Here is a 24683-nt window from a genome sequence, read left to right as displayed (position 1 = left end):
TTGTGTGTGTGTGTGGGTGTTGAGACAGGGTTTCTTCATGTAGCCCTGGAACTTGCTCTGTAGACCAGGCTTGCCTCAAACTTAGAGATCTGCTTGCCTCTGCCTCCCAAGTGCTGGGATTAAAAGCATGTACCAAAAACAAAGCTTTCAATTTAAGGAATTAACACAGAATGTCTCAGCTACTTGCAAGGGTCCCCCAAATTCAATGGTTTAGACCCAAACGTCTATGAAATGCTTTACTGATCCACATATGTGGTATCCACAAAATACAATAGCCCTCAACATCACAAAGGATGGATACATAGTATGGCATGCATGAACTCTGCAAGTATTATGTTATGTGAAAGCATCCACTTCCAAAAGCTTCATACCATATGATCCCACTACTATGGAACACATAAACTGGCAAACTTGTGAACATTAGACTATGGAATAACAGTTGTTATGGCTGATGATAGGGGACTAATGAGCACAGGTTTATTTCACGGTAATCATTAGTGGTCATACTTGTGCAACTCTAAAACAAACAAAAAACTATTGAATGCTATCCTTTAAATAGGTATATAAATTATATCTCAGTACCGTTACTGAAAAGTCAGACTAGGGATGAGTACTTGCCTGGTATGAGAAAAGCTAGAGGTTCAATCCCCAGGACCATCAAAAACAAACAAACCAAAACATAAAACCTCCTATGACTTATAATTTGCTATTTCCCAAGGGATACATATGAATACCATGTATAGAAGCTGTTGTTTAGAGGGGCTGGGAAGTCCACCTAGCTAAATCCCCAGCATCCACCTAGCTAACTACCCAGCATCCACTCAGCACCCACATCTCAGCCTCATTGCTCTCTACTTACTGACATTTACCAGGAAACTGTTTTTTCCCTGGCAGTGCTGTGGTTCAAACCTAGGACCTCAGGCATGCCAGATAGACTCCCTGCTGCTGAGCTATATCTCTAGCCCTTACCAAGGAAACTCTTATGAAAAGATGGGAAGTTGCATTTTTCCTGAATATAGACAATAATCACTGAAAGTACATTCTATGATGAGTGCTAAAGAGGCATTCATGGTATAAGACTCTTCATGAGAAAGTTGGACAGAGCCAGTGGCCTACATAGACATTTATATTTAAGGATTCATAAACATGACATTATTTTGATCAATATTTTTACTAGCCTAGAATACTAAAAAAATAGGAGTAAAAAGTAAACATATGAAACTAAATTAAATGAGACCATCTGAGACAGCGTCTTGAGGCCTCTGTGACCGCAGTCTACATAGTCAGGAACAAGGGGAAGACCCTTACCCAGCTGGTCAGCTCTGCTTATCACTCAGGCTCGTCCTTCTCTACATAGTTACAATAAACTTATACATCACCCCCAGACTTCCTACCTAGGGAGCTCAAAAAAGTGACACAGCTAGGATTTATAGTTCAAGGCAGGCACAGTGACCAGATAGGGAATCCTCACCCAGACTCATGTTTTACTTTTAAACTTGTCATTCTGAATGCTGATCCCGTCTTGTCCCAAAGATCAATGTTTTACATACCTACTGGAATTTGATTTGAAAGAAAAGAATGACTTGGAATCACTGGTCTGTGGTAGGCAGGTTTAGCTGTCCTGGTTTCAGAAGGCTCCAGGGGGGAATTCACAGGAGGATCACTATACTTGTGACGAGTGCTTGTTAGTAACTTGACAATCTCAGATTCTTCTTCTAAGAGGGTCATCAAGGAATATACAGCAGGCTCTGAGGTCTTTGCAAACATCAAGGCCTTGCCATAAAGAAACTCAGAAATATGTAAACGACAAGGCTGAGGTAGGTTCTCATTGGTGGAATAGAATGCCACAAGGGGAGCTTGGTAGGGGTACTTGTGGTCTTTAGAAAAGCGAATCTCAAGCTCATATAGAAAAGCTGTCTCGTCATCAGTGTTAAGATGAGACTCATCTACAATTCTCTCTGCTCTTCCAATGATTTGATTTGGGGGCACTTCATGCTTGAATTTGCATTTTGATCCAAATTTACAGTTTCCTTTGAGGTAAAACCTACAGGTTTCAGGTGAAGTGTCCTGCACATTGTTGGCACTTCCCTTCTGCTTTGACTTGCAGAATTTATTTGTCAAATACTCTAGTTCCAGTCCAATGGTCCAGACTCTATTCTGAATTCTCTCTATAAATTTTTCTCCACAGATGGACCTGAGAGCAAGTGCCTCTTCCTGTCTCTGCTCCACACACTCATGCAAGCTTATATGAACAGCTGCCTCGGAGAGTCTCATTTGTTCTCCAAATGTCTCTGAAAAACACTGGTCCAGCAGATGTTCCAGTGCTGCCCCCAGATCTCCATCACAGATCCTCAGGGCTAAGTGACAGTGTTCAGTGTTGAAACCATACCTGGTGAGGGCAAAATGTGACAAAAATGCCATGTAAAAAGTCTTATTACAGCACTAAAGTAGGATTCACTTAAATACACACACATGAAGTTATCACTGTGGACAGCTACAATCTGTACTTTGAAAGAGCATATTTGATCATATTAAAGTGGGTTCACTTAAATACACGCATGAAGTTATCACTGTGGACAGCTATAGTCTGGACTTTGAAAGAGCATCTCCAATAACATTAATCCCTCCATCTTAAAACACAATTTAGGCATATTGGGCTTTGTTGGTACCACCATGGCAGGACTTCACAGGAAAGGTACCTGGGTTTTTAACATGATGCAATTGGTTTGACTCCTCCAAGCTTTCATACATGATAAAAATGGTCACCTGGAAAGTTTTTGCACTGCAAATGGTGAGACCGCAAGTTCTGGAACAGGAGGCTCCACTTCTTCTGGACCGATATATTCCCAAGGGATGGGGTCAGGAAGAAAGGCACGCCCTTGTCCAGCTGGCCAGCACTGCTCATCATCACACTCCGGCTCATCCTCCTCCTCCCCAGAGATCTCTCTTCTAGAGAACAGGCATTTTCACAAATTAGATGTTAATGTCTCTTTAAGTTAGAGAAAAGTTCTGCAAGGGTCTAAGAATTTAATTCAATGAGCCAAGGATATGGGACCCTGACTGCTCTTCAGCTGCTAACTTAATCTTACAGCAAACCACTAATTTCTATCTTGGAAATAGTATCCCTTGGGTATATATATACACTATCAGGTCCTATGTAAAGTCATTTATAGAAACACATTCTTTTTAGCTTCTCAATAACCCTGCTATATATTACTGGAGTCCTCATTTTTCAAATGATCAATTAACCTCAGAGAGGATTAGTAACTAAGGTTATATTGAAAGGGGCAATATTACCCTAGACAGTCTAAGCCAAAGGCCTATGCCATGGTATTGCGGTAAATAAGGATCAGGATAAACAAATAGGCCGAATAGATGTTTATTCAGGGAGAAATAACTTACAACCTAGACAGACGAACACCAGGAAATTCAACCCGATCCTCTCCTGTACGAGTCAAGCCAGAAAGAGAGCGCCTTCCTGGCCCCCTCCGACCTCCTTCTACAGGTCACTTCCGCCCATGGCTCCACCCCCAATGGGCGTGGTCAGTGCTACAGAAGGACTATCTCACTACACCATGGAAGCCACCTCTTGTTCTACTTATTCATAGATACTATCCCTATCCTTTTTTCTTTAATGTATAACCCTTTTCTGAGACAATCCAAAGTCTTGTAGGACTTTGGCCCTCACTAATGCTATCAAAAGATTTATTTACCTATTTATTAAATTGCTCAGGAGAGAGACTAGGCAAACTACTCATGATTTCAGCAATCAGAAAAACCAGTGAACCTTAACTGATAATGTAACACAGGGGAGTTAAGATGCAATGTAGAGGTAGAGAGGAAACACCTAAGATTTCAGAATGAAAACTCTTTTGCTTGGGCAGATAGGCACAATATTAAATCTTGATCTAGAGGCTGGAGAGATGGCTCAGTAGTTAAGAGCACTGGCTGTGCTTTCAGAGGACCTGGGTTCAATTCCTAGCACCCACATGGCAGCTCACAATTGTCTGTAACTCCAGTTCCAATTAATTTGATACCTTTTTCTGGCCTCTGGTACCAGGCAAGCAAGTGGTGGACAGATATATAGCAGGCAAAACAGCAATTTATGTAAGGAAAAAAACAACAAAAACTTATTTTGCTGGGGGGGGTTGGGTGGGTAGGAAAGCTGAGGCAGGAGGACTGCAGTGAGTCTGAGGCAAACCTAGGCTGCATTTGCAAGAACTGACCTCAATATTTGCTCATAGAACAAGTCTACTTGTTCATACAAGCTTTTACCTGGAGTGCTTTGGAGAAAACACTGACAACCCATATTCGCAAGGCCCAAGAGAAAAAGAAAAATGAGGCAACCTGTGTTACTGCTCAGGGTGATGTGAGATACACTCACTCTAAAACTGTGGCTGGGTAAGTTGCTCTTATATTTCTCTTGCCTTACTTTCAGCTAAAGTACAGCTGCAAGTGTACAGTCAGTATGATACTACACAGTTCTCAATCTGTGGGTCATCGCCCCACAGGGGATGCATATCAAACATCCTGCATATCAGATGTTTACATTAGGACTCATAATAGTAGCAAAATTACAGTTATGAAGTATATGAAGTAGCATTGAAGTAATTTTATGGCTGGCTGGGGTGTGTGTGTATGTGGTTACAACATGAGGAACTGAATTAAATATGGTTAGGAAGGTTGAGAACTGCTCTACACTGATACAATAACCAAAACAGACCAGGTGTTTGCACTGTCATTGTTTTCTCCTTGAAATAAAATGTACTCAAATAAGATACTTTACTCAGATCCCGCATCGACACCCTGTTCCTGCAGGTCTCTCAGAAGGGCTTTCACTTTCTCCTGATTCTCTGAGGTCATGTGCAGCGTCTGAAGGGGCACTTTGGCTCTGGGCTTCCACTTAGGCCGTGCCTCTCCTCTGCTTTTGTTATTGTCGCTGGGCCTGAATTAAAAATCACATGCTCAAGAGCAAAACTTTGATCCTCTCATTAGAGCTCCCACATACTCACAACACACGGGCAGCAGATGCAGGCATTCAATGTGGGGAGAGTGCATTTTCTACAGTATTTCCTGAATTTCCCTAGCCACCAGTTAGCATTTTTCCCAAACCACTGATCTACACTTCCTTCCTGGATTTTTGTTTTCTTCCTTTCTTTCTTTCTTCCTTCCTTCCTTTCTTTCTTTTTCTTTTCTTTTCTTTTTTTTTTTTTTTGACAGGTCTGTGTCAGGCTGGGTCAACTAGCTATATAGCTATGGATCACCTGTGCTGATCCACTCCTGAGTGCTGGGATAGCCCATGTGGTCCACCATACTCTGTCTCCATTCTTGATTATAAAGTCCACCTCTCTATTTGGTCATTATGATTCATTCCAGCAGTTATCCTCATTTAACCCTCATTTATCTCTCCTTACCTGGCATGGGGCTATAATGGTCCAAAGAAAAAGGTCCAATCTCTCCAATGTCAGAAAGGCATATATTGAAGTATAGCAACTGTGGCCAGAATGACTGAAATGACACTCCTTGTATCAAACCTCTCTGTGGCTTTCTATATTATCCAAAGCAAAAGCCAAAACCCCTCTAATGGCCCACAAGGGCACCTGTAGTTCAGCTTCTCTGTACTAACCGACTTTGCCCACTTTCTTGTCACATGGCTTCTTTGCATTTCCTCAGCCTTCTAAATGTAGTGTGGCTTAGGGACTTCGAAGTTGCATCTCCTCTGCCTTGAATGCTCATAGCTTGCTCTTTCCCTTTCTTCTTGTCCTTGTTCAAATGATACCTTTTTAGAGGACTTCCACATGACAACCACTCAATTCTGGTAGTTTATACCCACATTGCCCTGTTGTGGAATATTAGTTTAAGATGTGTTACATTCATCTATGCTGTGGAATATTTGTTTGATGATGCAAAGATGTGTTGCATTCTTTTGTGCTGCATTTGTTTAACTCTGTAAAGCTGTGTTACTTTACCTGTCTAAAATACCTGATTGGTCTAATAAAGAGCTGAACAGTCAATAGCTAGACAGGAAAGAGGAATAGGCAAGGCTGCCAGGTATAGAGAATAAATAGGAGGAGAAATCTAGGTTCAAGAAAGAATACAAGACAAGAGCTAAGAGCAAGAAAAGGAGGAGAGGAGAATGCCAGGGGCCAGCCATCCAGTCACACAGCCAGCCATGGAGAAGGAAAGAAAGCTATATAGAATGAAGAAAGGTAAAAAGCCCAGAGGCAAAACATAGTTAAAGAAAAATGAGATAATTTAATTTAGAAAAGCTGGCTAGAAACAAGCCATGTTAAGGCAGAGCATTCAATAAGTTCTAATAAGTCTCCATGTATTTATTTGGGAGCTAGGTGGCAGGCCTGTAAAGAATAAAAATACCAACTACATTACCACACACATTACTCTCCTTCATTTTTCTTCAGATCCTACAGCCTCTGTGACACACTTATGGTCCCTTCTGTCTCAAAAATTTCTTATGGAGATAACGACAATGCTTTACTTATTGCTAAGGTTCTAGTCTGTAAAACATTGCCCAGGGCATAGAAGCCACTCAAAAAGAGCTGTGAATATATGAACATTTAATACTGTAAGACCTATCATGTATATACTTTGGGAAAAAAAAAAAAAGATCTGCATCTAACTCAGATGTTAGGTTTTAAGTTAGCAGGTAAGATGAAAATGTACTTTGAAAATTCCGAGTGTGGTGGCTCATGACTAATCCCAGAAGCTGAGGGACTGAAAAACTGCTGAGTTCTAGGCTAGCCTGGGCTAGAGTGAGACCTTGTCTACCAACCCCCCCAAATATATTACAATTAATTCTTTATATGAAGAAGTTTGAGAGATATGTGTGTAATGTCTCAAATAACCTTTATTTCATTTTATTTTATTTTGAGACAGGGTTTCACTGTCTAGCCCTGGTTGCCCTGGAGCTCACTCTGTAGGATAGGCTGACCTCAAAACTCACAGAGATCCACTTGCCTCTGCCTCATGAGTACTGGAATTAAAGGCGTGCACCACCACTGCCCAGCTCCATTTCTTCCTTCCTTCCTTCCTTCCTTCTTTCCTTCCTTCCTTCCTTCCTTCCTTCCTTCCTTCCTCTCTCTCTTTTGGTCTGTTTGCTTTTTGGAAAATGGAGAAACATAGATTCTTGGTGGAACACCTGGCAATTGGGCTATTTTGGTGATCATTAAGAAGACCATATGTTTAAATTCTACAATCATAGACTCATTACAGCAATTCATTTGGTTGCTAGTTTAAGCAACTTACTTTTTGCTTCTCTTTTTCTTATTTTCTGAATGCTAAAAGTTGTTAGTATGGTCTATGACATCAGCAAACCTCGCATCCACTTACATTGCTTCCTTACTCATATTCAGATAAGCAATTTCTGTGAATGTTTATGTGTATGATGGTTCTCATGAAGTCTGCCCACCTCTAAGAATCCCATATCAGTATAGTTTAGAAGTCAATGGGAATTTTATATTTATACTATATAACATGTACTCTAGGGACATTTACTATATTTTTGGTTTTCCCTGTGTAGCCCTGGCTGTCCTGGAACTTTCTCTTCAGATCTTGAATTTACAGAGATCTGCCTGCCTCTGCCTCCTAAGTGCTGGGATTAAAGTTATGTACCACCACTGTCCAGTTACATTTATTTTTAAACACTCATTAGATTTACCAGAATTCTATCTATTCATTAATGAAAAGCTGAATAAGATGGAAGATTGCCTGTGCCATCTGTTACTGGCCACACATGAAATGCCATCAGATAATGACTGATCTTGCTGGGCAGCATGGAACCCACTAACTAGAAAGACATAGTCAAATTGCATTTTGGCTGTTTGATTTTAACACCAATCTAGGGAGTCTACTGAATACTTAAGATTTTAGACTTTGTTGTACTTTTTATCTCTTCCAGGATTTACTCTCCAATAAACATTTCAAGCATAGTAACATTACATTCAGTTCAGTGTTACAACCTAATTAAGATCAGAATTCAACCTACTTAAAAAAAAATGTTGTGATTTGCCACTGTGTTTTAAAAGAGTTATAAAACAAAGGACTGCCAGAAATTTAGAAGAGAATAATTAACTGGATCAGAATTACTCATTCCTACTCCCTTCTTGGCCATTTGTTGTACCACATATTAGGGATTGAAACTATTTCCATATCTGAACATTATAAAAGTATAACAAAGGGCTGCATATTGGTGGTGCAAACCTTTAATCCCAGCACTCAGGAGGCAAAGGCAGGTGGATTTCTGTGAGTTTGAAGCCAGCCTGGTCTACAGAGAGAGAGAGTTCCAGGACAGGCTCCAAAGTAATACAGAGAAACCCTGTCTTGAAAAACCAAAAAAAAAAAAAAAAAAAAAAAAAAAAAAAAAGGTATGGCAAATGACGCACTAAGAAAAGGTGCCCACAACCAAGCCTGAAGAACTGAGTTTGATCCCTGGGACCCACATGGTAGAAGGAAAGATCCAATTTCCACAAGTTGTCCTCTGACCTTCACATGTATACAACAACACTAACATGCAACCACACACACACAAATAAGATGTAGGGAATTCATAATGACCTGGGTGGGCGCTTTGATTCAGTGAAGACACAAAAGTCATCTCCATCATCCCAAATTCTGCTTGAGGCCTTTCTACTGCCACTGCCACCACTACCACCACCACCGCCAACCCTGTGAGATTTATTCGTGTGACCCCTGTCTCCTTTTCCTCCTCTAGAAGATCCCTTTCCATCCCCTTTGCCTGGCTTGCCTTTTCTTCTTATGGAAGAACTCATTGTCACCTGAAAGACAAAAAAATTAATAGAGAAACCATAAACCACATAAATACAGTAGCCCCTTTTTGATCAAAGTAACCCCGCTTAAAAGAAAAAATATATTTTAATTGGGAGAGATTATGGGCAGAATAGCTAAAATGCTTCACATAAAATTTATTTTTTAAAAATACATGTACCTTAGGACTAATATTTAGTAAATTCCTCTGACACAGAATTCTTAACAAAGAATGTACATTCATGGAGGAAGTTAAACAGACACACATGCCTTTAATTTAGCATTTGGAAGGCAGAGGCAAGTGGATCTCTGAGTTTGAGGCTAGCCTGGTCTACAAAGTGAGTTCCAGGACAGCCAGAGCTGCACAGAGAAACCATGTCTCAAAACAAAACAAAACAAAACAAAATAAAAAGATGTATACAATAGACTCTAGAGAAATCATCAAAACTATGCTAGAAATATTTAATGATTAACTAAAAAAGAAAGAAGGGCACAGCAAACTAGAAACAAAGGAACAGAACAAGACATGGTTAACAATCACTAGAATGTTATGATAGACATAACTCCCATTATCTTAATTATAACAATAAATGTGAATGGAATAAATAATTCACTCAAAAGACTGTCAGGCTCATTAAATAATTCAGTCAAAAGATTGTCAGACACATTCTTTTTTCTTTTTCTTAAAGGAAGGAACTATAAATTCAAAGATACAAACAAAAGGATGGAAAGGATGATTTAAATATCTGGAAATTTATATTCCAGATATATTATGTGCCAATATGAAATTACAGGAAAGGTAGAATATCAGACAGAATAGACTTAAAAACAAAACAACAACAACAAAAAAAACGTTACTTGAGATAAAAAGGATAAATCATAATGGTAAAGGGTCAACTCAGAAAGAACATACAATTATAAGCATATATGTACCTAGCAATAATGCTCAAAAATTCACAAAGCAACAATTATAAGAAATGGAGAAATAGACATTTAGTAACAATAGCAGCCACTTCCCACAATGGCAGAACAAGTTGAGACACAACAAAGATAGAAGTCTTTTTTTTTTTTTTTTTTTTTTTTTTGGTTATACTGGTTCTCTCTCATTCTGTAGATCAGACTGGTCTCAAATTCAAACTCAGAGATCCACTTGCCTCTGCCTCCTCAGTGCTGGATTAAAGGCATGTGTCACCATGCTCAGCTACCTCAATACATTTTTGTTTGTTTTTTGAGACAAGGTTTCTTTGTGTAGCCTTGGCTGTCCTGGAACTAATTCTGTATACCAGGTTGGCCTTGAACTTACCTGCCTCTGCCTCTCAAGTGCTAGGATCAAAGGTGTGCACCCCCAATGCTCAGCCTACTTCAATATATGTTTAGAAGCCGGAAATAATACAAAACATGCCCTGTCACTAAAATTAGAAATTAAAAGCAAGCACAAATTGGTTAACTCAGACATATATGGAAATTAAAATTAGGTCTCTTGGTATTTTTTCTTCAAGATCCTTCATGGTTTTATGTATGTACTGAGTGTTTATTTTGTTTTCTGCTCCTACACCTAGAAAGCTCTTTGGAGGTAGCAACTATGTCAATTGTGATTGCCACTGTACCTCTAGGATATGTAATATCTGGCAGAAAGCAGGGATTAAACATACTGGAGTATGAATGACTGAAGGTTATTGAATAATTTCTATGAGAATGAAGATACACTCATTAATTTATTAGTCTACAAATATTTATTGAACATTTATGTGCCAGATCTTGGGGTTTTAACAGTTATGACAAAATGCATACCTTGTGAAGCTCACTTTCTCGAGGGGATGACAGGTAATAAACAGAGGTATAATCAATTAAGACTTAGGCTGTTTTGTTCTGCTGAAACAGAATACTTAAAATTGAGTAATTTATAAAGACTAAAGGTGGCCAGGCGTTGGTGATGTACATCTTTAATCACAGCACTTGGGGGGTAGAGACAGGCGGATCTCTGTGAGTTCGAGGTCAGCCTGGACTACAGGGTTAGTTCCAGGATAGGCTCCAAAGCAATACAGAGAAACCCTGTCTGGAAAAACAAACAAAACAAACAAACATACAAAATAATAAAGGTGTATTTGGGCCCACAAATTAGAAAAGTTCAAAGCACATTGCATCTGAGCAGATGACAGTCAGAGCTCTGTAGTAGGTCTTGGCAGGAGAGAAGAAAAGAGTGATAAGAAGGCTTAAGGAAGAGGCACAAGAGATTGCCTTACTTTATAATAACTATCTTGTGAAACTGTCTTCTCTCCATTGAGGTATTAATCTCTTTTAATTACCTAATCACCCTTAAAGAAGCCAACTCCTAATACTGGTAATCAATTTCAACATGAGTTTGTTTGTTTTGCTTTTTTGAGACAGGGTTTCTCTGTGTATCTCTCTGGCTGCCCTGAAATTTGCTCTGTAGATGAGGCTGGCCCTGAACTAACAGAGATCCACTGATCTCTGCCTCCAAAGTACTGGAATTAAAGGTATGTGCCACCACTGCTGGTTCAACAGGGTTTCTCTGTGTAACAGTCCTGGAACTCACTCTGCAGATCAAGCTGGCCTCAAACTCACTGAGATCTGCCTGTCTCTGCCTCTCAAGTGCCGGGATTAAAGGCATTCACCCTCAATCACTTGGCACAACACAAACTTTTGAGGGGACAAATAATATCCACACTACAGCAGAAGGCACCATGCACTTCAGACATAGCACCCAGAGGAGCTGTGCTGGATCTGACCTGAGAGCCCCTTCCTGAGGATGAACTTTCATAGTGTCAGAAAGTGTCACACAAGCTTCCAAGGGAGAGAATCAAGCAGACTTACCCAGCTTCAACATCTGTGAAACACAACAACCAATAAGGCACAATAACCCTAAGGGAGCAAAAGTGGCATGCCTACCTTGGTGGTAACCAATAGTTCTGTAATTGGAATTAAAGCCTGATCAACAAAGGGGAAATTGTACCTGATACTGGAAACCCAGCCAACTACCCAGGGCCAGTGAAGTCATGCATCTTAGAGGAAAACCTACAATTGCCACTTAACTAAATTAACACACTTCACACTTCCTAACTACATTCTAAATATTTATACCCATAGGTAAGTGCAGTTCTTGACAATGCCTTGGTTGTAAACACAGAATTCCTATGAGGTTACAGCTGGCCTTTTAAGAGCAAGAGGAGCAGGAACTTTGTTGTGAGATTGTGTCTCCTGGAAATGCCAGTCAAGCTATACCCATGAAATTTCATCAGTATGGCTGCCTAGATAAGACCAGAGCAACAATGGCACCAGTGGAAATGCTAACACAGATGGGGAAAGCTCACAGGGCCTCAACCCTAGACAAGAAACTACATGCGACTGGGAAATCTTGAGTGTAAGAGAGTTTTCCTCAGGGAAGAGTCCAACTGGTCACTCAAAACCAAGTGCTCAGCTTTGGGACCCTATACATGCAAGTAACATATATGGACTGAGCAGCTTGTACTTATTCATTTAGGGATATATATATATCCCTACATACATATATGTACATATGTAACAATGTAACAATAAAAGAAAATGAAGCCATGATGTGAGAGAAAGCAAGGCAAATACAAGGGAAGGGGTGGAGAGGAGGAAAGGATTCAGTGGTAATGAAATTATAACTTCAAAAAACATAAAAATTATTAGAAAAAGAACCAAGGCTATTACAGAGTAGTTGACGAATGCCTCCCCTATGCGTAGGTACACGAATGAATGGAGAGAAGGAGCCATGCAATGTTGGTGAGTAGTTGCTCTGAGTAGCAACTATGACAGATACAAAGGTTTCAAGTCTGGAACATTAATCAGAGGCCCTGGGCCTGGATGTCGGGATAAGGCCAGAGTGTGTATGAAGAAAAATTAGTACCTCAATTAGGAAACTAGTATAGCTGTTCAGGTTAGAGAAAAAAAATGCAATGATTTAAAAATTTGGGTGAGGAGGCATAAATTGTTTGCACTGAATCTCCATTGGAGGGGGTGGGTTGATGCAAAAGTACCTGTGGCAGGATAGGATACTAACTCCTAAGAAGTAAATGTTGTTTCTGGTTTGGGCTAATAGTGCAGAAAATATACACATAACAGGGTAATCTGGCCCCTGTGGAATGCTGTGTGTGCCTTTAAGGCAAGCTTTCAACATAGACAACTTTTGAAAGTTAGATAAAGGTAGTGGTTTGGGATTTGAACACAAGATTGGTTTCCATATGAATGGCAGCTTCTTTGGTGAGTTGCTCATTAGCTAGCTCTGAAAAGACAATCTCTGCGGTGGGTATAAGAGAAAAGGCCAACCAAAGAAACACACCCTGAGTAGAGCCAAAGAAACACACTTTGACCCTGCAACCAGAACCAAAGAAATGCACCCTGACCCTGAAACCAATGCCAAAGAAACACACTTTGTCCCTGGAATCAGAGCAAGTGAAATACACCCTGGTCCTAAAATTAGAGCCAATAGGCTAAAAAGGACCAGTGAAAGAAACACTTTGGCCCTGAAACCAGAGCCAAATCTGACCCTTTCAGTGCAGAAAACCAACCAATCCTTGAGCTCAAGGTCTAGCTAGTCTGAGCTCAAGGATCGAAATCTGACCAATCCCTGCCCTGGAAAAACTCCACCCTCTAAGAAGCCCTATATAAACCCTGTGGCTCTCCGCCTGTGCCTGTTTGGCCTTCCAGTCTGTTCTCTGCCACCCTGGATTCTTCTGGGTTCTTCCCTCCCAATAAATCTCTGGAATGAGGTTTGGGTGAAATCTTCTTTCGCTGCTTTTGCTGGAACAGAGATGCAGAGACAACTCTGAGACTGGAGCCGAACTATAACAATTTCGCAGAGAGAACCCTCTTCTTGCCAAAGCAGAACTGATAACACTGAGAAAGCCTTTTCCTGAAGCAGGGCTGTAAGCTGCTATGCTTACTGTGACCTGTGGTATTCCTTGGTTCCCGAGTGCCACAATACTTTCCATCTGAGCTGTAACACTCAGTATTCTGGCTATGAGTGCCAGAGTCCTTGTCCATCAGGTCAAAAAACCTACAGTATCCAAACACCATAAATTCAGAAACAAAACATAGATAATGCCCTCTTTCAATTTAAAATTTACAACTTGCTAGGCAATGGTGGTGCATGCCTTTACTCCCAAGCACTCCCGACATTCCCGACAGTGGCAGGTGGATCTTTGAGTTCCAGGCCTGCCTCATCTACAGAATGAGTTCTAGACAGCCAGGGCTATCAAGAGAAACATTGTCTGGGGGAGGGAGGGATTAAAATTCAATTATTTTAATTTCCTTCTAACTCCAGATTCCCCCCTCTAGGTAAGAACTTCTTAAGTACAAACTACAAGTTCTCTAAAGACAGCAGTAGATTAACATACACTCACAATAAATAAATAAAATAAAGACATTAAATGCTTAACTGGTGACTAAGAGAATGACACAAAATCAATTCTGTAATGCTGTACATCAATAACTGCATATCATTTTTTTTTTAATTTAGGAAGAAAGGAAAACACACACATCAAACATCTCATCACCCAAACCACCTATACACTAAGAAACGGTCAGAAAAAGGCCAAAAGATCCCGATCCCGTACTGATTTAAAACAAATTGGCTCACATCAACACACAAAAGGTTACATTTCCAACTTGAGCTGAGATTTTCACACAAGATCTGAACCAAGATTTACTGGTTATAGTGTGGCATTCCAATACCACATTACCAGACATTTTGTATAGAATACAATTAGGTTGTATAGTTCACAGGGGAAATTCCAAAATCTATCTAGCCTGGAAAGATTTCATCTTTCTTTACTATAGACACTGGATCTAAGTTTGGCTCTAAAAGGATCCTTTGTTTCACACCCAACTTTGGCTCCCACGTACAACATCATCGAGCTGGAGTGATGAAAACTGAACTCACTCCAACTTGCCTCCCAGGCAAATCTCTGATTACTATGCATCACCCAGCTCCATCCAGATACATAGTCATGCAAGGGTCCTTTCTTCAACACACATCTTCTCCAACCCTTTTTCCAAATAGTCCCTCGGGTCACCATGGAGCAACAGACAGGAAATGGGGATGGAGCACCTCCAATCCAACCTAGATCAAAGCGGAGCAACAGACAGGAAATGGGGATGGAGCCTCTCCAATCCAACCCTTCTAGGAGCCTCGGGCGGGAACAAGGCTGCGGGTCCCGGGGTCCAGACTGTCCTGGTTCTCTGGCCCGGGGTTGACAGACAGAGACACATCCGGGCAGGATGGTCCTCGCTTGTAGTCACTGGAGAAGGGGAGACGGCAAGCGAGCCTGGCAACCCGAATCCCGCACGGCCCCGCACACGCCACGTCAGGCAGTACCTAGATCGTAGCGTCGCTGGCCGCGGCACTCAGGAGGCGTCACCCAGGGTCAGGGTCAGAGCTGGGCTTGGCCTCCCTCTCGGACCTCACCCGCAATAGCCGCCCCGCCAAGCCTCTTCTGATTGGCTCCTTGCGTGTTTGCTTCCGGGTGAGAGGTCGCCCCGTCGCCCCAGCAACCGAGCCCCGCAGTGTCCTAGCTCCCAGCTTCCTCTGAGGCTGCAGAGCTGGCGAGCCAGGGGGAATCACAGAGTCGCGACAGTCTGACCTACACGTCTCCGTCAAGTGAGTGTGCTTCCTCCGAGGCCGCTGGAGAAGGGCGCCTTTACCTGGAGCGGATGGATCCGCAGCCAGCCTCTGTGTCCACACTAGGGCAGAGGGGCTCCAACACCCCCCCCCTCCCCGCCGCGTCTGGGAATCCGGAGAGATGGTGTGGTTGGTTCGCTGTGTCTGTCTCTCCGGATTTGTTTCCTTTACTGTGCCAGACCGTAGCAATCACAGAGGTTCCTTGCTAGCTCACCCAATCCACAACGGAAACATCACCCCTTTATTTAGATAACTTTTTATTAGTTTCTTTAATCAAACGCATAAAGTCTGACATATTTAATACAATGAAGTTACCCCTGTACAGATGGAAAAGAAATTAAGCTTAATGTCCCTAGACTAATAATGACTGCTCATTTATGCACAATGCCAACTCAACACGGTAAAACGGGGTACTCCCCGCTCCCCAAGTTGAAAGCACAGCTACAGTTTTCAAAAATTCAAATTATACGTGCATATATCTTTATATAAATCTATTTATAAATCTATCTATTTATCTATCTATATAAAGATAAATAGCAAATGTTACGCGTCGATAATAATAACAGCTTTTCCAGGTGCCGAAGTCATCTGAGCAAAAGTACAGACGTCCAGCAACACCTTAAAAACAACAAAACAAACAAACAAAAACCACCAAACAACCAGAAAACAGAACAGGTTTGTGACTGCTAGGGTACCGGCACTACGTTTTTTATTAATTCTCAATCATCATTTGGAAAGAAAACACCCGAGTAATATCATTAAAACCATCTTGAACAAAGCTACTGTTGCATATCATAAAGCAGAAATAAGATTTTTTACATTCATAAAAGTATGATACATTGCAGTAACACCAGAGGTCGCTTGATTGCACTTTTCGAGCAGAGGGCCTAAAAGGGTGGCGTAACAAAGCAATGCACTCTATTAGATGGCTTTCCTTTCAGTGGTGGCCCAGGACAAAGCATTCTTTTCCCATGAATATCAGTCAAAAGCCATCATTAAAAGCAAACACACACACACACACACACACACACACACACACACACACACACACACACACACACACAAGAAAATGTCCAAAAACCATCATTAACACATACACACAAAGGAAAATGTACCCCCAAATAAAACTGAACAAGACTGGTCTCATATAACTGCACAAGACATAGAAACCTGAAGATGGGTTGAGGACTTCTTGCTCAGTTTCTTGTATGATCAATTGTATTTAGTAGTGTCCTGCTTAATAGGAGCTTAATGGTTATGTCTCGAGGGCCATTCATGCCCTAAATAGGCATTTTTTGTTAGTACTCAATACTGAGTGGGGTGGTGGGGTGAGAAAAGAGATTTAACTGATTCAGTCACTGTTTTAGTTGAAGTGAGTGTGATAGGAGACAGACACGAAAGCAATGTTTTAATAGGACCCTGAGTTCTGAGAATAGAAGAGATTAGGGGTGAGAAGAAATAGACTTTGGGAAAGAGGCCATATCTGAGCTAAGGTGACAGAATAACAATATGTAGAGTCTACAGAGTTATACACTAGCCTTCATGGCTTATATAGTAGCTTCATCCATTTAGTTAATGTAAGGATGAGGATTGAGGGGTAAGCTACTTGCCTTAGGCCAGAGAAAATAATGGAGTCTAGGTAGTCTAATGCTGGAGCATGCACCACTGTATTCTGTTTCCAGCTCCAGAATGAGTGGTAGTTTGTCAGCCAAAGAAGTCATGCCTGCTTCAGGGAGAGTCCAGCATGGCTCCTGTGGGCCCTGCAAGTAGAACTGGTAATCCTATAAGTATTGTTGAACACTTAGAAAGCAGTTGTGTCTCTGTCCCTTTCCCAATTTCATATTTTGAAAATACCTCTTTTTCCAGTTAAGAGCTGGACTGATCTGAGGTTTTTCCTGAGGCCCTTGATGTATGGAGAAAGAACATGGCTCCTCAAAGCCGGGTAGGGGGGTTGGGGGAAGTATGCTTGGCAAAGCTAGAAATAGCCTAGGGCCAGGACCCTGGAAGCTTTCCCCTGAGGCTCTGATGTATGAAAATAGAAGAGAGCTCCTTCTCTAAAACATGGAACATGCTTGGCAGAGTAGGTAATAACCTGGGATCAGGGCCTTGGGGGTGCTGTGGCTTTGGAGCAAGAACCCAACTCTTTCCATTCTAAGGAGCTATGGTTATCAGTCCCAAGGCCATATTCTGAACAACACAAAACTAATTATATTTGGGGCTGCAGAGATGGCTCAGTGGTTAAGAACACTTGTTGCTCTTTCAGAGGACCTGGGTTCAATTCCCAGCCCCTACACGGTAACTCACAGCCATCTGTAACTTTGGTTCTAGGGAATCTTTTGCTCTCTTCTGATTTCTAAGGGCACCAGGCAGAAATGTGATGTTCACAAATACATTTAGGCAAAACACCCATACATATAAAACAAAATAACATTTTTTTTCTCTTCTATTTTCCTTTTTTTTTAAGGCAGGGTCTATTTAGTGAGTTCCAATCCAGTTAAGGCTTACTGTCCCTATTAAAAAGTGAATTTTATGCTAGTAAAATTTTAAAAAATTGATAATTTATGCAAAATTTCTCAGGAGGTGCTTGCACCTGAGTAAGAGAAGTTTACCTGCTTGGTGCTGAAAACACATTTGTTATAGGTTTTTTTGACATTAAAATCTTTAAACTTACCGTTATTTTCTTCAATCTCTTAAAGCATCTTCAGAGGTGTATAAGATAAAGTTTATATTTCCAAATGGCGACAAATATGGTAAGCATGCTTTTCAATTACCTTATCATTCAGGAAATTCAATAGTTTAGAATTGTAAAAGCAAGACCAACTCATTTTATAAAACTGTTATTGGTATATTATCTCACTTAAAAGAAGTAACAGACATCCTAATAGATATTTAAATCAAAACTGTTACATCTAGACAGGATGCCTTAGAAACCCCATCTGTCCTTCATTCTGGCCCCCTAGTCCTGTGAAGCTGGAAAACCAAAGACCAAACAAAACACATACACAGGGTGGGGGCCAGTTGTGAATAGGCTTTGAGTAACTATTGAATGGCCCTAGTCCACATTCCCCATTTCAAAGCTCCAGGCTCCCTTTCCTCATTAGATGGTGACTGCACAAGAACATCGTCTGGGATCTATGAGAGGAATGGGACAGGCATCCACACTACGCCTAATGGGATTATCTACACAGGAAGCTGGAAAGATGACAAGGTAATATTTTTTACTTTAATTATGCTAGTGGATAAATGATCCTATGGGTTAAATTATTCTAAGCATTTCATTATTAGTAAAAGCTAGTTTAGCAACTCATAGCTGTAATGACATTATATAGGAGACCTAGGTGTGAGGATCTCAGGTTCCTGGACTGTGTAGGGAGACCCGTGTTTAAACTAGACTCTATAATGAAGATAAATGGTTTTACTTAGCATCTGTTATTCTATACATAATATTAAGCTCATGAAGAGAGCAAACATTATTATCTTTTTCAGCTCCCATCCAAGGCCAAACATATTATTTTTTTTCTATTTAATCTTGACAACCATGAGATGGGTCCCATTAATCTTCCTTTTTTAGATGAGACAAGTCAGACTCAGGTTTCTTGTACAGGTGGTAAAGTAGGTATGTGTGCCCAGCTCTACTTGGATACAAATTCACATTTTAAAAAAAAAAAGTATTACAGCCGGGTGTTGGTGGCACACACCTTTAATCCCAGCACTCAGGAGGCAGAGGCAAAAAGATCTCTGTGAGTTCTAGTCCAGCCTGGTCTACAGAGCTAGTTCTAGGACAGGCTCCAAAGCAATACAGAGAAACCCTGTCATAGCCCCCCCCCCAAAAAAATCAGTACATCTATGTATCTATGTGTGAGTGCCACGGCATATGTGAGATGGTTCACTCATATGCCTAGGATCAAACCTGGCTTGTCAGGCTTGAGGAAGTAAGCTTACTCACTGAGCCATTTAGCCAGCCTTGTGCCCAGATTTTCACTCTAAACTCATGTCCTCATGTTATATGGTAGATACTTTTCCCACTGAGCCATCACTCTACCCTAAATTCACATTATTATTATTTTTTCCTTTCTCTCTCTCTCTCTCTCTCTCTCTCTCTCTCTCTCTCTCTCTCTCTCTCTGTTGTTTTGGCTGTCCCCAAACTCACCAGGCTGTCCTCATAGAGATCTGCCTGCCTCTGCTTCTCTAGCACTGTGATTAGTGGTGTATGCCACCACTGCTTGGCTGAATCCACATTCTTGAATACTCTGTGCTGCTTTCTGAAGTGGCAACACCAGTTGCTCTTTAAGACTTTGATGTATTTAGGTATCTCGAGGATCCTGATTATCATCACCTTATTCCCCTAATGTTCAGATACCCTCGATTCAGAACATTTTAGCTAGTAGGCTTCATAAGAAAGAACAATGGTAAATAAGAGTAATGGGGGGGGGGGGAAGAATAATGGTAAATAAATAAGGGGAAGAATAAGGGTAAAAGCGTCTACTTTTGTGGAAGGCAAGGGGTGATACAAAGATGATAATGTCTGATAGGCTTGTGTGTACAGTGAAGGCTGGTTTCTGTGCATTCCCTTTGTTATAAACAGATGAATGGCTTTGGAAGACTTGAGCATTTTTCAGGAGCTGTGTATGAAGGACAATTTAAGAACAACATGTTTCATGGACTGGGGACTTACACATTCCCAACTGGGGCAAAGTACACCGGGAATTTCAATGAAAATAGGTAACCTGAAAATTTAAGAACAACTACAATTCTTTTATTTATTTATTTATTTATTTATTTATTTATTTATTTATTTTATATAACCAAGTCCATTTAAATGAAAACAAACATTTATAGACAATATTTGGGAATTTAGGCGTCATTCTTTCCAAACTACTTCCTGCTGGTAAGGGGCGCTGTCATGGGGGATTTGAAGATGCAGAAATCCTGGCTGTAGTCTGAAAGGCTGCTTTGCCCAGCTGTTTTGAATGTAGGATCACCTGGCACTGTTTCATGCGGTCTGGAAGGAATCCACATCTTTGCATTTTCTGTGGAAACAAAAATAGAAATCCTCTCTCCCTTCTCACATGCACCCTAACCACCCTCCCCTCCCATCCCCCCACCCCAATTCCATATGTAGGGGAATGCCATCCAGTTGGGGTCATGTAGATCTGACAGGTCATGTGAAGTAGGGACTAGGGCTTCTCTCCTGTCTCTAGATTAAGGCAGTTATCCATCCATGGGGGATGTGTTAGCAAGGTCCTATTGTGCACCAGAGATACATCCTGGCTCCACTGTCTGAGGTCCCTTAGACTGGGAAATGGGGAGGGGGGCAGCGAATGGAGAGAGAAGTAGGAGAAAACGAAGGGGAGGAAAGGAAAACACATGCGACTAGGAAGATTGAGCCCAGTTAGGAATAGAAGATGAGAGAGAGAGAGAGGGAGAGAGAGAGGGAGAGGGAAAGGGAGAGAGAGAGAGAGAGAGAGAACATAAAAGAGGGAGCCAATATTGGTTTGAAGATAAAATTGAACACAAAGAAAAGTCTAGAGAACTACAAGACTGCCGCCAACTAACAATTTGAGTATCCGTGGAAAGGCTACCATAAATGCCCTTCCTGGATAGTGAGATCAACAACTAACTTATCCATGGAGCCCTCATCTAATGCCTGTTGGAAACAGGAGCAAACACCCATACCTAAACACTGAGTCGAACTAGAACCCAGATGCAGATGGAGAGGACAAGACCAGGTGGCAGAAACACATAGAGACAGCTTACCTGAACAAGGAGGAGCTAACAGGACACCAGACTGATAGCTGGGAAGCCAGCATGGGACTGACTCAGGCCCCCTGAACAACTACAATTCTAAAAGATTCTCTGTAGTCATGCTTGTTAAATAGTGTATTTAATTAATGCTAAATAATCTTTGAGACAAATTTGATCTCTACAAAAGCCTGAGTTATTTTAGTGTTTGGGGAATGTAAGATGGGAAGATGTGACCATTAAAGCTTTCTAAACTGGGGTATCATACCCCCACTCCTGCCAAACAGGGTTTCTCTGTTGTAGCCCTGGCTGTCCCAGAACTCACTCTGTAGATAATGCTGGTCTCGAACTGAGATCCACCTACTTCTGCTTCCCAAGTGCTAGGATTATAGGCTTGTGCCACAATACCTGACTGATTATTAGACTTTTGTTTTGATTTGGTTTTTAAGACAGGGTTTCTTTGTGTAGCCCTGGCTGGTCTAGAACTCACTCTGTAGACCACGCTGACCTCGAATTCACAGAGATCCTCCTGCCTCTACCTACTAAGTGCTAGGATTAATGGTGTGGGCCACCACCACCTGGCTTTGATTATTACACTTTTAATGTAGCCTGTGTGGTCTCTGTTAGTGTAGAGTGAGTGGAAAATGTGTGATTCTTGAGCAAATTTAGCTCAAGAATAATTTTAACTCAAAGTATCTCAGTTTGTATTTGTGAAAAAGCAGGGTCATGGCTAATTTCATAATGATTATTTTGTTCTGACCAGCTGTTCCTAAACACTTTTATTATGCTAATTTTAAAGTGTAAGCAAAATTAGACAATGCTAAAACTAGAACCATACCTACTGTTGTCATTTTTGAGCATATGATTGCAGGAAAAAGAAGTGAAATGGAATTCATTATTGGGTGGATGCAGTTTAGTGATAGCGTGCTTGTGCAACATGCATGAAACTTTAGGTGCAAACTCTAACACCACATAAAATCGGGCATGGTGAATGTGCCTGTAATCCTAGCACCTGAAGGGTCAAAGGTGGAGGCCTCTCAGCCATGGCTCTATGGAGAGTTTGAGGCCAACCTAGGCTACATGAGATCCTGTATCAAAAAGGAAACAATTTTTATGAAGCCAGTGTGAATACATTTCAAAGAGGACAGAACTGTATTCATTTCTTTTGACTCCAGGTTTATAACAAGGAGACACAAACTGCTTCCATTGATATTAATAAAGAGAGAAAAAGCCGACTCATGGGATAAAGCCTGTTTGCATATATGAGTGAGTTTCACCACTCTGGTGGGACTAAAAGAACACCACCCAATCACAGCACTGTGAACAGAACTGTCGATGTAGAAGTATTTGTTAAATAAATGAATGTTTGGGTTGAGCCAGATAACCATACACAGTTTTCAAGTTTGAATTTTTTGAAATGTTAGTTTATCTGACCTGAAACTGTAAGCACCAAAATGTGCATAGAGACAGTGTTTGTTTGAAATAGTGTGTTTTCCTAGTGTATGGACACAGCACACCAATTCTCAATAGAAATCAGAAGCAGAAAGGTAAAATGCCTTAGACAGGGTGTATATATACTATACCAGGCCAACTAGCTTGTGTCTGGACTGTAAATGCCAAATTCTAATTAATGAGCAAGCACACTTGTCACTTTTGCAGGGTAGAAGGTGAGGGAGAGTACACTGATATTCAAGGCCTTCAGTGGAGTGGGACCTTCCACTTCACAGCTGCTCCCGGCCTGAGACTAAAGCTCTACATGTAGACATGCTGCATTAATGCCAAGATGTGGCCATTGCAACTTCCCTGCAGGCAAAGCAACTAACCCTTCAACTGAAATGGCTTGTACCCCTCTGTAAGTTCACCAATAAAACTGTCACTCACTTAGGCTTTTGTGATTTTGTGTGTGCATGTGTGTGATTATGTGCTTGTGTGTGTGTGTGTGTGTGTGTGTGTGCATTTGCCCATACAGTTGCATCTGGAAGCCAGAAGTTCATGTCAAAATGTACTTTTCAATCACTTATTGCCTAAATTTTTTTTTTTTTTTTAATTTGGAGACAGGTTCTTGCTATATAATTCTGGCTGGTCTAGAACTCACTATGTAGACCATGCTGGTCCCAAACTCACAGAGATTCACCTGCTTCTTCCCCTGTGAGTTCTGGGATTAAAGGCATTTGTCACTATACCCAACTTTTTTTCACCTCATTTTTGAGACAGTGTCTCTCACTGAACCTGGAACTCACAGTTTCTGCTACATATACACCCAACTGACCACTGATGTTAAAGGTGCATGTCACCATACCTGGACAGTGAATTTGGAGTTTGATTTTTTGCAAGGCAAGCCCTTTGCCCACTGAGTCATCTAACCAACTCTTGAATTCTCTTTTGTCTGGTTATTTATTAATTTATGTGTTTTTTTGTTTTTGTTCCTTTTTGTTGGTTTTATGTTTTTGTTTTAGACAGGGTTTCTCTCTGTGTATCCCTGGCTATCCTGGAACTCTTGCTGTATACCAAGCTGGCATGGAATTCAGAGATCCACCTGCTTGTGCCTCCTGAGTGCTGGGATTAAAGGTGTGTTCCATAACTGCCCGACCTTGAATTCTGTTCTTATTAGCAAATAACTTTATAAGTTGTGTGAATCAACTCAAAGTTTGTGATTTGTAAAAGTGGAGCAGTGCTATTCAGATGGTGGCTATGTCAATTTCTAACTCCATACCTCAATTTTTGTGAACCCTCCCTTTAACTTGTGCTTCAGGGTTATTTTGGAAGAAAAGCATTTTTCATGAGTTATCTCATAGAGTTATGCAATCAGTTGCTCCCCACCAAATTGATTTACTGTTGTGGTGATTCTTAATATGAAATATGTCTTTTGAAGGAGAACCTAAGAACAGTGCACTGTTGCAGACTGTAGCTGCCATGTTGTACTGCATATCCCAGTGCATATGCTTGACAGACAATAGCTTAGTCACTCCTGTTCCTTCTTCAACCCCCAGAAACCACTCCTCTATTGCTTGGTTCTATGAACTTGACTATTTTACATACCTTATATATGGGGTAATGCAACATTTGACTGACAGTTATACTGGAGAGTCAGCTGTCTTATCACATATTAAAAATTTTCTTCCCATCCTATGTACTCTTTCTTTCTTTCTCCCTTTTTTTTCCCTATGGGGCAACTTTGAAAAGTGAAACTTACTCACTTGGGAGTTTACTAAAAAGGTCTATAGTTTTTTTTTCTTTTACATATCCATCCCAGTTCCCTCTTCCTCCCTCCATCTTCCCCTATCTCCCTCCCTCCCATGCCCCCCAACCACCCTCCCATCCTATCCCCCCCACTCCACAGGGAGGGTGATGCCTTCCAGGAGGGGTCAACAAAATCTGTCAAGTCATTTGGAGTAGGGACTAGGACCTCCCTCCTGCTTCTAGGTTAAGGGAGTATCCCTCCATGGGAAATGTACTCCCAAAGTCCTTTTGTGCACCAGGGATACATCCTGGTTTC

The 24683-nt window shown here is 41.1% G+C and overlaps 2 protein-coding genes and 1 pseudogene across 3 annotated transcripts in view; 1 reads left to right on the top strand and 2 right to left on the bottom strand.

The window, feature by feature from the left end:
- Dhx57 (DExH-box helicase 57) overlaps positions 1–15292 on the bottom strand; it is a 53385-nt gene extending 38093 nt beyond the window's left edge. For both annotated transcript variants that reach the window (XM_051177857.1, XM_051177859.1), the window contains exons 1-5: positions 15143–15292; positions 8572–8792; positions 4787–4945; positions 2767–2949; positions 1551–2389 (exon numbers count right to left, since the gene is read on the bottom strand). In XM_051177857.1, coding sequence (XP_051033814.1) covers positions 1551–2389; positions 2767–2949; positions 4787–4945; positions 8572–8786 — 1396 coding nt within the window. In that variant the 5' untranslated portion in view covers positions 8787–8792; positions 15143–15292. The remainder of the gene's footprint in view (positions 1–1550; positions 2390–2766; positions 2950–4786; positions 4946–8571; positions 8793–15142) is intronic.
- Positions 1–24683, bottom strand: part of LOC127217022 (alpha-ketoglutarate-dependent dioxygenase alkB homolog 6-like) — a 169123-nt pseudogene that overhangs the window by 130130 nt on the left and 14310 nt on the right.
- On the top strand, positions 14867–23045 carry Morn2 (MORN repeat containing 2). The gene is made up of 6 exons (XM_051177903.1): positions 14867–15190; positions 15340–15424; positions 18142–18195; positions 18547–18653; positions 20031–20167; positions 22847–23045. Exons 1-6 carry the CDS (start codon positions 14867–14869, stop codon positions 22947–22949), a joined length of 810 nt encoding a protein of 269 aa, XP_051033860.1. The 3' UTR covers positions 22950–23045.

This window comes from Phodopus roborovskii, unplaced genomic scaffold (genome assembly GCF_943737965.1).
Source record: "Phodopus roborovskii unplaced genomic scaffold, PHOROB, whole genome shotgun sequence".
In the NCBI taxonomy this organism is placed as follows: domain Eukaryota; kingdom Metazoa; phylum Chordata; class Mammalia; order Rodentia; family Cricetidae; genus Phodopus; species Phodopus roborovskii.
This window is presented reverse-complemented; position numbering and strand designations above follow the sequence as displayed.

What these genes read in the sequence shown, in the direction of transcription:
- Morn2 (XM_051177903.1), top strand. Translation starts at nt 14,867, where the DNA reads ATGGAGCACCTCCAATCCAACCTAGATCAAAGCGGAGCAACAGACAGG. An exon ending in GAAGCTGGAAAGATGACAAG is followed by an intron (nt 18,654 to 20,030) that starts GTAATATTTTTT and finishes TGTTATAAACAG; the next exon opens with ATGAATGGCTTTGGAAGACT. An exon ending in GGGAATTTCAATGAAAATAG is followed by an intron (nt 20,168 to 22,846) that starts GTAACCTGAAAA and finishes TCACTTTTGCAG; the next exon opens with GGTAGAAGGTGAGGGAGAGT.